This window comes from Ailuropoda melanoleuca, chromosome 11 (genome assembly GCF_002007445.2).
Source record: "Ailuropoda melanoleuca isolate Jingjing chromosome 11, ASM200744v2, whole genome shotgun sequence".
Lineage (NCBI taxonomy): Eukaryota > Metazoa > Chordata > Mammalia > Carnivora > Ursidae > Ailuropoda > Ailuropoda melanoleuca.
Window position 1 is genome coordinate 107,060,899 of NC_048228.1, and position 16,196 is coordinate 107,077,094.

At 49.0% G+C, this 16,196-nt stretch overlaps 1 protein-coding gene across 3 annotated transcripts in view; it reads right to left on the bottom strand.

Moving 5' to 3' along the window:
• The window catches only part of AFAP1 (actin filament associated protein 1), a 97,806-nt gene extending 84,354 nt beyond the window's left edge, over positions 1-13,452 (bottom strand). For all 3 annotated transcript variants that reach the window (XM_034672170.1, XM_034672168.1, XM_034672169.1), the window contains exons 1-3: positions 13,265-13,452; positions 7,454-7,582; positions 5,958-6,055 (exon numbers count right to left, since the gene is read on the bottom strand). In XM_034672170.1, the coding sequence (XP_034528061.1) occupies positions 5,958-6,055; positions 7,454-7,580 (225 nt within the window). In that variant the 5' untranslated portion in view covers positions 7,581-7,582; positions 13,265-13,452. The remainder of the gene's footprint in view (positions 1-5,957; positions 6,056-7,453; positions 7,583-13,264) is intronic.
• Between the last annotated feature and the right edge of the window lie 2,744 nt (positions 13,453-16,196).

Here is a 16,196-nt window from a genome sequence, read left to right on the forward strand (position 1 = left end):
AACAATACACTGACTGCCGCCCACCTGGACACCTGGCAGTGGTTAAAATGGCAACGCTTATGTTATGAATATCTTACCACAATTTAAAAAACCCTTCATTATTATCTGCTGACATAATAAGTGATCACTTTTATATTAACTCTGGCCCTAAAGTATCAAAGAGTTTAGTTGCTCTCCCACACCCCATCCAAACACCATATAACACCCTGCCATTAAATGACCAAATAAAAATATTTATAAATGCCTCGACTGGGTAGCATACAAATGCAGAGTCCCAGAAGGAGTCCAGCTTGCTCTCTTCTCTCAACCGTAGAGATCTGAGAGACCCCTGGCCTGGGCTCAGTGCTGCTCTGAGAAGAGATGGAGGAAGGAGGCGTGACAGGTGCTGTCGGCATCTGGCCCCCCGGGAAACGGCATGGGTGCTGGCCGGCCGCAACGTCCACACAGACGGGACCCGTTTCCTAGGGAGGTGGCCGCTGCTCACACACGCTCTACACCCATGTTCTACACGGAGTACAACAGCGGGATAGCTACATACTCTTGGCGTGAAACAAAACAAACTTCTTCCCAGACAGGCTTTGACTAAACACACGCATGTCTGGGCCTATCCCAGTCTCCTGTCGGAAAGCGAGGGAGCTCAACCAGATGGTCAAACACTTTGTGTACCACGCTTGCCATTTCCAGGATTCAGGAGAAGTTCTGCACGCACACACAGCACACACCCCCACACTCTCATGAGCACTCGAAAAGGTCTGCTGGCCACGCTGAAGGGCCACCGGGTCTCATGGGACACCCTCGGCTGTCACCATGTTTACTCCCAGGCCCGGACAGTGAAGAAACATTCCGACGTGCCCTCCGTGCATGGAGGCATCATCAACATTACAGGACCGACGTTTGGACGTGCTCCCCGTCCTTGACCAGCCGTCGGCATTTCCCACGGCACAACACAAGGAACGCAAAGAAGCATAGAAACAAACACCATCTCCAACAGGTGAACATTTAGTTGAATTAAAAGAACATTAAATGAGGCCCTGCTGTTAGGTCAGTGTGTGTAAAGTCTCAGTTACCAAGATGAACAAATCTCAGCGATCCCCCAGGGAGGAGGGATGGCAGGAGATGGTTAGTGGTAGTTGTATGACGCCCTGTTGGGCACTAAGAGGATAAAAAGGCCAAAGAAAACTCATCTGCTAGAGTCTACAACACCATCAGGTAAGATGAGGCAGCCCACATTCTATCACGTACCACAGAAGAGGCAACGGGAAGAGCGGTTCAATGGAGAAGACCTGGTGGGAGTGTCATTAATCTTACACTGAAACACGTCCTTCAGCAATTCTCAGCGGTGTTGATGGGAATTCCCTCGGGCTCCTCATGTCTGGCCCCTGCAGCATGGCAGCCTCACTGGCAGACACTGCCCGAATCCCATTCCCCAGCACACAGAGCCGCGTGCCTAGCCACCTGTATTTCCTTCATGTGCCCTCCCCTGTGGCACAGCCGCCTGGCCATGCCATCTCCGGCCCAGATGTGAATTCTCCTGAAAGTCAACTTGCCCACAGCAAATGACCAACCGGCCACAAGCCAATTCATCAGAAGAAGAGTGAATCCACCGAATGACCGCCTTTCTTGCTGAATAATGAATTCACTGAAAACTATCAGAAAAATACAGTAGACCCATTGTAACCAGTCTCTGCTTCCTGACTTGCTGAATTGACACCTGTTCTTCGTTCTCTCTGCAAAATGCCCCAACGGATGTCTGCAAATGCTAAATATTCATGGTCAATGACAGGTTCCCCTCCAGAGAGCCCTGCACAGAGTCCCCTCAGCTGAGTCGCACACTTACCGAGAGTCAGCCTTGTTCTGTAAGTGCTTGTACTTATTACTATATTTATGTTAACTTGCTTACCTATTACATCAATAAACCAGTGAAATAATGAGTACAAAAGGAGAGGTGATAACTCTCTGAGATGATTCTTTTTAGAAAGCTTCAGTCAAGGGGCACCTGGCTGGCTCAGTCAGTAAAGTGCGTGACTCTTCCTCTTAGGGTTGTGAGTTCAAGCCCCATGTTGAGTATAGAAATTATGTAAAAATAAAATATTTTTTAAAAAAAGAGAAGAGGGGCACCTGGATGGCTCAGTTGGTTAAGCATCTGCCTTCGGCTCAGGGCACGATCCCAGGGTGCTGGGATGGAGTCCCATGTCTGGCTCTCTGCTCAGCGGGGAGCCTGCTTCTCCCTCTCCCTCAGCCCCTCCCCTGTTCATGCTCTGTCTTGTGCGGGTGTGTGCTCTCTCTGTCTCTCAAATAAATATGTAAAATCTTAAAAAAAAACAAAAACAAAAACAAAGAAAGCTTTGGTCAAGACAAACCACGAAAGAAGGAAAGAAAACCATCCACTCAGGGTGGGCACGTTGACAAGGAATGAACAGCACAGCCCTCGAAGCCCCAGGGGCTCCAAACTCAGGCTGGCTCATGAGTGTCTGCATTTTACTCCACTTTAAGGAAACAAAACCTGGAAATCACTAACTGCCACAGGTATACGCAGAAAAGAAAAGCATACTACAGTGCGGGGCCCCACACTCAAGGAACGTAGCCCCTGGCCCCACATCAAAACCCCAGGGGTTTCAGAGGCAAAGGAGCTCTCTACATACCCATGTGTTAGGCACCAGTCAGGAGAAATTACCTACTGGTCAGAATCCTACCCAAAAATTACTTGTTTAAACTTTAATATTTAACGCCTATGTATACCTTTTTTAAAACTTCTCCCTTAAACCAGGACACTCTGCCATGCTGCGGCCAAAGGCAGGGATGGAGCATAAGCCAGGCACAGCGAGCGACAAGGACAGGAGAGAGAGAAAGAGCACACACAAGTGAGGGAACAGCGAACTGTATCTGAGGAAAAATCAGTGGAAATGGATTGATTATCCAGTGGTCAAAAATGGTAGAAAATTTTGGCTATTTGAAGAGTATGCTTCTTCTGAAATTGGCACTGAGAGTGACAGTCCCTCCACCTGGCCCGGACCGTATGGGACGTGTGTCTCAGTCCAGGGGAGGTACATGGCATGTCACACAGAAGCCTCCCCGCTCTGGTGGCGGCCCCCCGATGTCTGCAGCCTGGAAACCCCTTTCCCGATCTGCACTACGGGCGGCAGCACCTTGAGACGGTGCGAGGGTCGCGGGCTCAGACGAGCTGAGGGGAGAAAGCCCAGGTGAGTCCGAAGACAGCACCTAGACATGAATGAACTGCTGCCCGCTCAGCCAGTTCTACCTCTTTTCAGGCGGACGAGGTCTGCGAGGATCAGTGTCGTGCACAAACATTCTGGCCTACAGTTTTGCATTCTATCTAAAACAACGGGGCCGCCATTTACTTATTTGAGAGAGAGAGAGACAGCACGAGCAAAAGGGAGGAGCAGAGGGAGAGGGAGAAGCAGGCTCCCCTCTGAGCAGGGAGCCCTGCATAGGGCTTGTGACCTATGTGGGATTGTGACCTGAGCCAAAGGCAGATGCTTAAATGATCTAAAATTTTTTTTAAATCATAATAAAACAACAAATAACACATGAAAAAAATGAAAGCCAATCAAGTCGGTTTCTATAACAAACAGGATGAGTTAAAAAAAAAGGGAAAATAATTAAAAAGAAGCTTATAAAGAGGGAAAATACATAACAACGTTAAAAAAATAAAAACAGCATCTAAAAATCATACATTCAATATACTCTCAATGGCAGAAATATTCAATGTATAAAACAACAGATAAATAGTGAAGCTACAGGTGCAATTTAAAACAGAGAAAAAGTGAGCCACACAGGTAATTTAAATTTTCCTAGTGGCCACAGAAATTGATGAAATTGATTCAGTTACTGTCATCTCTAACTCGATTGCTCGTCATGCTAGCAATGCGATAATTACTAAGGAGACGTGCACATCCTTCCCTCATCCCCAGCCTTGTGAACCCAGGGAGCACGCGGCACTGGCGGCGACTCTCCGTGGCCTGGAGGCCCGTGGTCCTGCTCCCAACGGCACAGGGGAAGGAAGTCGCCGGCTCTTCCAGGAAGAGGGAAATGCAGGTGACTTTCACTTACTCCTAGGGCTTTCCCCCCAATTTTCTATAGTGATCTTACTGAAAACGCAGCACTTACAGGTGCATGCAGACCTAGCAGACTGGAAGGTTCATTTTCACAAGATCTCCAGGGGTTCAGAGACCGTGAAGGTTGGGGAAGCGCTGCTCTCTGTAGTAGCAGCGAGCTCTCGTGCAGGGCACAGATCCACCAGGCCCCTGCTCTAAGCGCTCGAGGTCTTCACGGCTCTCTTGGAGCATGTCAGCACCATGACAGCCTTTCAGACACATGAGTGTCCACGGCACAGCGACACTACAGTCAGCGAGCACAGTCAGACAAGGACGTGGCAGGGCGGGCCCTGCGGCGGCTGTGCTCTGTGTTCTGCTGCCTCCCAGACCCCCGCTTGGGAGCAGGCTTCGGTTCCTGACACAACCTCTCTATTCCGCGCTGTGGGCCTGCCTCAGCTTTGCAGCCACACCACTGAAGTAGTGATGTCCAGAAAAGACTGCACTCGAACCCAAAGAACCTGTTATGACTTTTGCCTTTTCTTGCCTATTGTGTGATCTTGAGCAAATCACATACAGTCACTGATCCTGAATTTCCTCGTCTGGAAACTGGGTATGCGTGCCCTTCACATGCGGGGGCTCTCTGAGTTCAAGCTGTGAGGACTAAATGAAATTACACGTGAAAAAGTAACAAGTGTGGTGTGTGATACAAGGTAGGGACCCAGGGAGTGCTAATGTCCTCTGTCCCCCTCTAAAATGATAATTAACAGGCATCTACTGGACACCAGCCACCAGGCTGGGGCGCAGGCAGAGCTGGAGGTAAACAGGACACGGCCCAGCGCTCCTGCAGTCCTCATCCTGGTGGTGAGATGAAGAAATGACTCATGCAGGGGGCGCCTGGATGGCTCAGTCAGTTAGCGTCTGGCTTCGGCTCAGGTCATGATCTCGGGGTCCTGGGATTGAGCCCCATGTCAGGCTTCCTGCTCAGCAGGGAGCCTGCTTCTCCCTCTCGCCCTGCCCCTATGCTCTCTCTCTCTCTCTCTCTCTCTCATGTGGTGCTCTCCCTCTTTAATAAATAAATAAAATCTTCCCAAAAAATGCCCCATACAGAAAGCAAACATTACAAAGAGAATTGCCAAGTCACTGAGTTTGCTCTGATTTTGAATGAAAGTCGAATTGTCCTGAGTAAGCAAATGAGCCAACAGCAAAAGGCAGAAAAAGCTAAATGGCAGGGCGCCTGGGTGGCTCAGTCGTTAAGCGTCTGCCTTCAGCCCAGGGCGTGATCCCAGGGTCCTGGGATCAGCTCCGCATTGGTCTCCTCTGCTGGGAGCCTGCTTCTTCCTCTCCCACTCCCCCTGCTTGTGTTCCCTCTCGCTGGCTGTCTCTCTCTCCCTGTCAAATAAATAAATAAAATCTTAAAAAAAAAAAAAAAAAGCTAAATGGCACATGTGAGAGCATCCCAAGACTGCAAAGGTGGCGAAAGAACTCCAAAACACATTCCGAATGCACAGCATCATGTAAAATACGCATTCCTGGAACGTGTACGTATGTTTTATCCCAGTAGAAGCATAATAATGAATATGAAAGGTGCAGACTACGATATGCAAATCCAGAGTGAGTTAGAGAGGGTCAAGTCCCCAGGCTCTATGCCATTGCTGTGCCTGCTAAAGCCTCTGATTGAAAAAGAAAAAAATCTGACTTAAGAACAGATTTCCATGGACCTGTAGCTCCACCAGTTTTCAAGGAGACACCAGCCTCCCGCTTGGCTATTACCAGCAGCCCTGGAAACCCACTAGCAAGAGAAGGCCTCCTTTCCTCCAGATCTGGGCTGTTATCACCCGCCCGGAGCCTCGAGTGGCCCAGGGGCCCGGCAGCTCTGCTGTGACAGTAGGACCACGCACTCACCAGCCACGGCTGAGGGATCTCCGGCAAAGGCATCTGGGGCGGAGCCGGCAGGCTGTTGGGGGTCTCCTGCCTCTGAGCACGGTCCTTCACTTCGAAACCTGAAAGCATCCACCAAACCACAGAACTGGGTGAGGAGGGGCAGGAGGGTGTGGCTGGTGCGGCCAGCAGCTGTCCCTCCCTCAGCCCCATCATGAACGCCTGGCCAATATCTGCTTCCTCTAAGCCTGTAGAACAATCCTGCTGTTCTTCTCCAGGTGGGGAACCTATGGCTGGAGAATAAAAAGAGGTTACAGAACTAATCGAAACATTAGCAGGTGGAAAGGCTGGAGCTGGCAGCGAAGCCTGCGTTCCTCCAACGCCTCGCGGCCTCATAGAGGTGAGCTGCTTTGGCCGAACTTCCACTCAGGTCAGTATCACCCATGGACTCAGGGGCGGGTGTGGCCCGGGAAGCAATACGTTTGTATCAGGTGCCCTCTTACAGACAGACACTGGAACACAGGGGTGCCATGCGTGTGCGGCTGGCTTAAGCTCGAGCCCTCGGCGCCCCCATACTCAAGTTGGGAAGACAAGTTTATACACAAGTACCTTAGGAAACATGACGATCACTGTGCCAGCAAAGGCAGGAAAGGAAGGAACCAGCTTTAATCTGGGCGCCGGACTATTTCCAGGCCAGAGCCCCCCCTGGGAAGACCCACAGAAGAACCGTGCAACAACAGTCGTCTGACTGGGTCACGCATGATGCGTAGGCAGGGAGAGGGCTGTGAAGACACAGCACCTGACCGCCAGGAGTGTGGTGGAGAATTCTGGCAAAGAACGGGGAACAGTAAAAAAGGGAAGACAGGAAAAGAACAAATCGGAATTCTACCACTAAAAACAATGAAGCAGACGGGCCCAAGGCTAACTAAAGAGCTCAGGGGAGAACGAGTCAGTTGGAAAGCATCGGAAGGCACGTGTGGAGAGACAGAGGGTGGGAACCCATCGGGCAGAGGAAGAGGAAAGAGCATCAGGGAAAGCCAACAGCAGCTCCCGAGGCCAGAGGCCCGAGCACCGCAGTGCATCTGCACCCGCAATGGGGAATGGCCAAGCAAAGGGAACAGGCAGAGGGCCTGAGGCTGGGAAGGAGGGCCACCTCTGCTGACAGGAGCAACAGGAGAAAGTCACGGTCCTGGTGACTGCGGGTTTACCGTGGGTCAGGCACTGTTTGGAGGCATTTTATGTCAACCCCTCTGACCCCCATGACGTCCCTCCCAGGCAGAAACTGGGAGAGGAGCGGACAAAGATGATGGAACTGGAGCACCGTCACCCACTCTTCCATCAGCTCCTTACAGGCTCTGCCTCCCTGCGCCTGGAAACGCAGCACTGGCATGCGGGGAGGCCCTAGGGGACAACGCGATGAATCAATACGTTCACGAGCAAATGAATGTGTCTTAGCAAGGTGGTGGATGAAGGGCGGCTCAGAGACCGCAGGAGGCTGGAGGAGGAAGGAGCAGACGCACCTCTGGACGACTGTATCCTCAGCAGGATGTCGGCGATCACTGCCTTCTTCTCCCTGACGGTTGACGTTAGGTATTCATGGTCCAGGAGTTCGAGAAAGAGACGAAGTTCAACTATCAACTCCTCCATTGCTGCAAAGGAGAGGGAAGGGGACTATTAGACCCAGTGGGGTGCAAATGTCACAATTCAAATGCATACGGTTCAGGCATCATCTTCTGGACAGACGCACCGCTCCTTCACTTTTGCTCCAAGGCAGGAATTTTCATCTAGGAGAAGCTCCAGAGCCATGCTGCCAACAGATGGAGTCATGACCCAAAAGCCTGACATCATCAGGGTGTCAACTGCATGCTATTAAATTTCAATGTCGAGAAGGAGATGGGAGTTGAAAATGCCAAAAAGTTTTCAAATAACCACCAGGACGTGGTTTCAGAAACTCAACACCCAACTCTGCCTTGCAGGCCTGGCTCCCTCCCCAGGAGGGCTGTGAGCATGTTTGTGCAGTTACGACAAAGGCGCCGGATGCCGAGGAGGACCTGGGTGCGGATTCCTGACAGTGTCTTTTCCTTCTAGGCTCACAGCGGACTCAAGACCTGAGGACGCAGTTGGTGTCAGCAACTTACAGATCACCGTGTGAAGCTCTCAGGGACCCCCAAGCCCTTTTAGAACGTGCAGGAGGCCCAGGTACTTTCATAATACTGAAGTGTTATTCTCTTTTTCCTGCATCAGTGGTGCAAAGGCAAGGGGCTCATGCTGCCAGCCTCTTAGCACACGTCAGAGCAGGGACAACAGACTAAACTAGCGGTCACCGTGTTCCTCACCACACACTTGCAGTAAAAGTGAAAACGTCACTGTCGCATCAGAGTGTGTTTGATGGAGCAGCACAAATTGCTGCTTTTATTAAATCCCAGCCTGGAGGATGCACCTTTCTGGGGATCCCGTGTGATGAAATGGTTAGTATGCGAACAGCCCCTCTCCTGACGACCCAAGGACAACGGCTGTCAGAGGAAAAGCAAGTGTGCGCTATTTGAGGCACACGTCACACTAGTCTGCTTTTTGCATGCGCACCAACAAAGAAATGATACACACACTACAAGGACACACTGAGCGTCTGACCAACATCTTTCCAACTGGGAACAAAGCGACCTTACCACGTCAAGGTAAACAATGACAGCACTGGTTGCCAATGATAAAATGTGAGCTTCCAAATGGAAGTGAGAATTTCGAATACTTGTACCCACCAACGTGAGCACGACAGCTTCTCAGCAGAGTCCTTCCTGATCAGATGGGGACAGACACTGGACAATGCACTTTCCTGACCTGGTATAACACCGTGTGTCAGCATTCAGAAGATCCAAACTGTTCCGTGAACAGCGAGGTTGCAATATCACACAGGAGCAAGGATCCATCCAATGTACGAGATAAGGGGAAACATTCTAGTAACGGAGGAAGAAGCGTCCTATGATTCAGCTTCAGATCCCACATTGCAACCAGCCTTTAAGAAACTAGCCCTCGCCCGTGTTTGGTGTAATATCAAAGAAGAACGCCGACAGGTTTCTGAACTATTCTCCTCTGACTAGGTATCCATGCGGGCCAGATTTGCTTTATGTGCTTCCTCTAAAACAACGCCCCACAACCATCTGAGTGCAGAAGCAGATCCGAGAACCCGGCAATCTTTATCAGACCAGATATGGGAGATGCCCGCAGAAATATAAAACATGCTCTTCTCCCACAAATTAGCTTGTTTTGGTAAATGCTGTTACTTTTCATAAATATATTTTAATGAATTAATAAATACCTTAAAAATCTGCCACTTTTTAATTGAATATGATAAATATATACAGATAACCCACATAAATAAAAACTCTTTCGAATGTTCAATATATATTTTAAGACCAAAAAGTCCTAAGCAAAAAAGTTTGGTCCATGGGATTCTTTCTAAGTCTACAACACTCTTCAGGACTAAAGATCCTACCTGAGGCCACGGTGCTGTCATTACCAGAGCTCTCATAATTTTAGGTAAGTCTAGGACAGGGAGATGGCAAGTGAGTCCAAAGTAGGCAAGGTGTGTCCCTGGGCTGTTCACTTGTCTGAACGGAAAGAGTTTCCCTCTATGAAATAAAGAAGTTAGATTAAGTCTTTAAGGTCCTTTTCATTAGTAAAACAACTTCTTGATGATGCTAAGGGGAAAACCATCTCATCTATAATTTAAGAATGAAGGACTACTACCATTATTCATAACAGACAGAAGTGGAAACCACGCACATGTCCACTGATGGATGACTAGATAGAGCGACGTGGTCTCTACACACAATGGGGTTCTGTCAGCCTTAAAAAGGAAGGGCATTCTGACACCTGCCACAACACGGGTGAATCTTGAGGACGTCGGGCTGAGTGAAGTGGGTCAGTCACAAAAGGACAAATACCGTATGATTCCATTTATACGAGGTACTTAGAGTCATCGAAATCATTGAGACAGAAAGTAGGGTGGTGTCTGCCAGGGGCCGGGAGGGAGAATGGGGGTTAGTGTTCAATGGGGGGTTTCAGTTTGGCGAGCTAAGTTACAGCTGGGGACGATGAAGCAGCTCTGGGACGGATGGTGGTGACGGCTACATGCCAATGTGCATGTGCTGAATGACACTGAATTGTACATTCAAAAAGGGTGAAAATGGCAAACTTTATGATACATATATCGTACCACAATAAAAAAAATCAACCTTGTCCAAAAATCAATGGGCAGCTATCAGCAAAAATGTTGAAAATGCTTATAGGCCTATGTGAAACTCAGAGCAGCCCAACTTCATTCATATATTTTCTTATCAAAAATGCCTCTCTTGCATGTAGCCAAATTACCTTTATCCTGTAGTTTCACTTAGGTGCCAGGTCGCAGCATCAAAATGTCTGAAGAGGACCTTGGACTGAGTCTGTCCTGTCTCTGCCCTGAGCTCCTGGACAGAGTTCCCGGGAAGGACTGACGCAGACCCCTCCCGGCTGGAAGTTTGCCGTATCCATGGTGGGGACACCTGCCCGGTCATGCTCCACGGCTCAGAGACCAGCGCCTTCTGCCACAGGCGGCCTCTGGGCAGCCACAGCTACTCTACGGGGCCTGCAGCCACCTCCTGATCCCAGGTTGTAACTCTCTGGGCCACCCTAACCCAAGCCAGCCAGTCTGGGTCTCCTTCCTGAGTTTGCCTGGGTCTAGGAACTTGTGAGCCGTGGGATCTCCGGAGCTGAAGACACGGAGACGCCCCGTTAAAGTATGTATACGCCGGAGGAGGAGCCAGTGCCACAGGAGGAAAGGATCCAGATAGCAGCACACGGGACAGCACAGGCAGACATGCTCAGACGCCAGAGACCAGGCGAGAAGAGAGGAAGAGACACACAGATGGACTCTGACAGGCTTCCCGAGACCCCGCCTGGTGAGATGGCACGGTCATTTTTTTAAGAGCAGTAACATGATCAGTTAAAATTAAGAAAACACATCCTCGAAAAACTTAGGAAGGAGATCCATTTCACCAGAGCCTCCATGGTGCCCTATAGAGTATTATAACTACGTACTGAGCCGTCTACCTCCCCCATTGGACTGCCTGTCCTGGTGGGCAGGGACAGAGTCCCATACATCGTTGGGTTCCTTCTGGTGCCCATGCACTTGGCAAATGCATGTTGAAGGTAGGAGTATGACTTCCCATAGCTCCCAGACATGCCACCGAGGCAAGGGAGGGATGAGAAGTTCCTGTACCCAGGTGCCTGGGGGGCTCAGGCGGGGAAGCATCTGCCTTCTGCTCAGGGCATGATCCCAGAGTCCTGAGCAGGGAGCCTGCTTCTCTCTTTGCCTCTGCCTGTCGCTCCCCCTGCTTGTGCAGGCATTCTGTCTCTCTCAAACAGATAGATAGATAGATAGATAGATAGATAGATAGATAGATAAATAGATAGAAATTCCTGCATCCAATTTTCAGTTTAAAATTCTTAATACGAACATGGCTTTCCCGTAAGTCTAAGTAGAGTCGAGCAGCAGCGGGAACACGTATGCCCACGTAGGGGGGTGGCACCGCATGACCCCGGCCTGTAGGACGCCCAGGAGGCAGGAGGAGCCCGCATCTGGCTGTGCCCTACAGTGCTGCCATGCTGTCTCGCCGGCTCTGAGCCACTCTCGTAGGACAGGCACAGTGATCCAGCGTCCAGAGATTCAGGTGAGGTTTTCAGAGATGCATCCCGAGTGCCCTTCTCCACGTAACACCCAGGACATAGCTTCCCGATATCCAGCTTTTCCACCGCCTGACACTCACTCCCTCCCACATCTCCCAGGTCAGGAAAGACTCACAGGTGCCTCCTGACCTTCTCCCGGCCCACGTCCTCCTTACGATACGGGCCTATTCCACCCCACAAAGTATCATCGCTCCCTAGAGACGTCGTATAGAGAATGACAGCTGCCACCAAGCGCAGACCACGTGCCAGGCCATACGCCAAGTGCTTCATGCACATCACGGCTGATCCTCACGCTAGCCCTTTGAGACGGGACTCAGTTTCACCATTTTACAGAAAGCTTATGTTCTTGCCCAAGGTTACGCTGTTCAAAACAAGGGGCAGGATGGGAGTCAGTACCAAGTCTGCTTGGCTTTCGTGCCTCCGCTCGCAACACCACCACACGATACGTTTTGCTCGTGGCGGGCGAGGACGTTCACTCCTCTTAGGTTATGTTCCTCGGTGTTCAAGCTCAGGTGACCTCTTTCCCACGTGTGGAGCAGGCTCTCTACACAATCACATCCTTCAAGAACGTTGCTCAAATTGCACCTGACACAGCTATTTTACCCGGTGCTTCTTGTATCAAAAAACAGCATCTTATGACTGTAGATAATTCATCCAACTCCCTCAACCTCCTGATGAAGAAAAGAAGGCTCAAGAATCAGAGACTCACCGGAGACTCACCGAGGGCACGGTCTGCTCCACTGCTCCCACCTGTACGCCCGGAACACAGGCCGAAGGGCCTGGTGTTCAGAATAACAGCTAGTTATATTCTATCATATAAATACTCTCACTGTATTTTACCCCTTGATCCTCACAATCCCGATATCTTCAAACTATCACAGATGGCAGAGATAAAATGAAAGGGGACGAGCCTGATCCAGGACAGGAAGCAAAGCGGGGACACATCCACCCTAGAACCAAGGCTCCTGCCTCCTTTGTTCGACCCCCTAACCCTCACACCCGTTATCCTCCTCTGGGCAGAATGGGAGTCACTGAACACAGACTGGGATCAGGACATAGATGTAAATCAGTGATTTCCAGAAAAAAAACACAATTTTTTCCCCAAATGCCCACACCACACAAAAGATCTGGCTATAGAATTTACGATTCCTGAGAACCGGGAAATCACCTGGAGGCATTTCAGGATATATTCTATGCATCTGAAAAGCAGCGCCCCCTTCTCCCTAGCCAAAGGATGTTTGCACTAAATCAAGTGACTCACCTCTCTCTTATGTGGTCAGTGTCTTCCAGGGTCCTGAAAAGGGAAAGTGTGAGTAAAGGCTAGACAGCACGGCAGACCAATAATTCAGCCCAGCGACATGCTTCCTCTGCAAAGCAACCCCTCTACTCTTGAAAGCAAACCTCTGGCTCAGGTCTGACAGTGGGTTCGTTTATTTGAACAATATGAAAGAAACAGGCTATTGTTTGTGGGACCCAAAAGCCACTTTAAAGGAATTTGATTCACCTTACTGCCTAAATCACAGAATCTGAAAGCCAGAAGGGCCCGTGGGGTGTAGCACCTTTAACTCACATGGGAGGAAGTTGGGGCCCAGAGAAGGAAAGGGACCTACCTGCTAGGGTCACACAGGATTTGGTAAAAAGGCTGGAACCAGGAGCCAGGAGGCCTGATGGCCAGGCAGGAGTGTCCTGGTCTGCACGGAATGGTCTTCCTCACACGCCTCCTCCGTGGGCAAGGAAGGAGCGCCCAGGGTCCACCCGCAGTTTCTCAGGAAACCAAACCGCTCTTTGGGAGCAAATCCTGCAAACAAGGAGAAGAAATGCCTGCTATGACCGGCTCTAGGAAGACACAGTTCACTGCCCAGAACTTCCTGCTGCTTGGTCAGAAAAGGCAAGGCAAGGCTCATAGAGTCCTGCCACTCCATGTTCACGGGTGACAGACTACACGCATTGCCATGTCCATGTTCTCCTCAGTCTGCAAACTGATGAGGGAAGAGACCTAGTGCTGTCTGCAACCTCAGCTCTAGTCAGTGTCTCCAGACAACCAGGAAGGTGGCGGGATGTCTTTTCAATGCTACGTATTCATCTGAGATCCGTCCCAGGCAGCTCTTCCCTTCAGAGTCCTAATCTAGTGCAAAGAAACTAGACATGGGTAACTTCCCTCACCTAGTCTCAGCTGAAAACGAGTACATGCTTCCCCCTAATTCCCCAGTGCCCCTGGCTCTCCCCCTCCCAGCCACACCCCCCATCCCTAGCTGGTGCCCTGAACTGCCAGCCTCCACGTGCCCTTCTCACTGTGTGATCCTTTGCAGTCCCTGCCCGCCATAGCCAGGGTTATCTCCTTCTGCCATCACCTGGCTGACTCTCTTTCCTTCCCCTCCAAATGCTACCAGTCCTCTCGAGTGGGGTGCATGTCTAAAGACGAGTGGTCCTTCCATCCATCCTGATCCCTCCTTCCCAGCATCTCTCTATGTCTCTACTTGGTCCCTCCTCATCTGTGGCTTCTCAGAAGGACCCCAGCCTTTGCAGCCACACAAATCATATCCAAATCCCAGTTCTGAGTCTTCCTAGTTGTATGACCTTGGGTAAGTGAGTAATTCCCCCAAATTATCTCATGCTTAAAATGAGATGCTGATTATGCATCTCAGTATTGTAATGAGGATTAAATGAGCTGCTCTACACACAGAGCCAAGTACTTCACAAATGGTAGCTGTTATCATTATGATTAGCATATGCTCTTCTTACTAGAACTTCACTGTAAGTTGGAATCAATGAACCAGTAAGTGAACACTGCCCACACACTTCTTATCTTCTCAACTATGGCACCCTTAAATATCTGCCCCCCTCCCTTAAGACAAGTCAGGAAACACTATTCTGTACAACTCTGTGAAAATATATTTGAAACTAGGGGAAATACATAATTTCACAGAAAATAATACAATTTACCAAATTGTTTTAGAAAGCGTACACAGATCGATTTTCCATAGAAGAAGTAGGGGGGCGCCTGGGTGGCACAGCAGTTAAGCGTCTGCCTTCGGCTCAGGGCGTGATCCCGGCTTTATGGGATCGAGCCCCACATCAGGCTCCTCTGCTATGAGCCTGCTTCTTCCTCTCCCACTCCCCCTGCTTGTGTTCCTTCTCTCGCTGGCTGTCTCTATCTCTGTTGAATAAGTGAATAAAAAATCTTTTAAAAAAATTAAAAAAGAAGAAGAAGTCGGGAAAGGTGTCAAAGAATTAGCCTCACAAATAAAAGCCCCAGGCCCAGATGGTTTTACAGGGGGATTCTACCAAACTTTAAACACCAGACCTTACTACAAAAGCTGTTCCAGAGGGTAGATACAGAACATTTTCAAATACTTTCTTTTTTAGAAGTAGGTTACAAAAGTGATGCCTAAACCTGATAGAGACAGCACAAAAAAAGAAAACCAAAGACTAATGTCACTTATAAATATCAATGCAAAAACCCTAAATAAAATATCAACAAACAGAAATCAACACAATCCATTAATAGCATACCATGACCAAAGAGGGTTCATTCCAGGAATGTACAGATGACTCACGATTCGAAAATCTATGAATACAACTCATCATATTAATAGATCTTATGAGAAGATCATGATTCTCTCTGTAGGTCATGAAAAAGCTTTCAACAAAATGCAATACTCATTAATGATTTTTTTTAAAAAGTCCATAAATGGGAATGATATCTACTTTCTTAGCTTGATAAAATACACGCACTAACTGTTATAGGCTGAATGTCTGTGTCCCCCCCAAATTCATGTTGAAGCCCAATGCCCAATATGATGATATCAGGAGGTGGGGCCGTTGGGAGGTAATGAGGTCATGAGGGTGGAGCTTTCAAAGAGAGGTCTGGTGCCCTTGCCCCTCCCACCCGTGAGGATGCAAAGGAGGCTGTCTACAACCCAGAAGAAGGCCTTCATCAGAACCTGTCCATGCTGGAACCCTGATCTCAGACACCCAGCCTCCAGAACTGGGAGAAACAAATTTCTGTTCTTCACAAGCCACCCGGTCTATGGTACTTCATTAGAGCAGTCTGAAAGGATTAAGACACTAAGAGACAAACAAAAACAAAAACACCATCCTACTCGGAGAGAAAGCCTTCAGGCATTTCAGGTAAGGTCAGGGACAAGTCAAGGACACCATCTGCTCCACCGCCTTTAACACTACATGGGAAGTGTCAGCCAATGCAATTAGAAACAAGCAGGCTCTTAGAAACTTAAGGACGGAAAAGAAAAAATAAAATGATCTCTGTTTGCCGCTGATGGGAAATTATACACAGAAAACCCAAAGTAATCAATCGTAAAACTACTACAAACAAAAACCTTAAGTACAGAGTAGAATATGCAGAAACTTTTGCTTTTCACGTATTAATTTTATACCAAACAATAAATACTAGAAGACAGAATGAAAGAAAAGATCTCATTTAAAAGCAATTTTAAAAAAGTAAAACACTTAAATTTAAAAAGAAATGTGCAAAACTTCCATACAGAAAAGTTAAAACATTCCTGAAAGACAAAGAAGTAA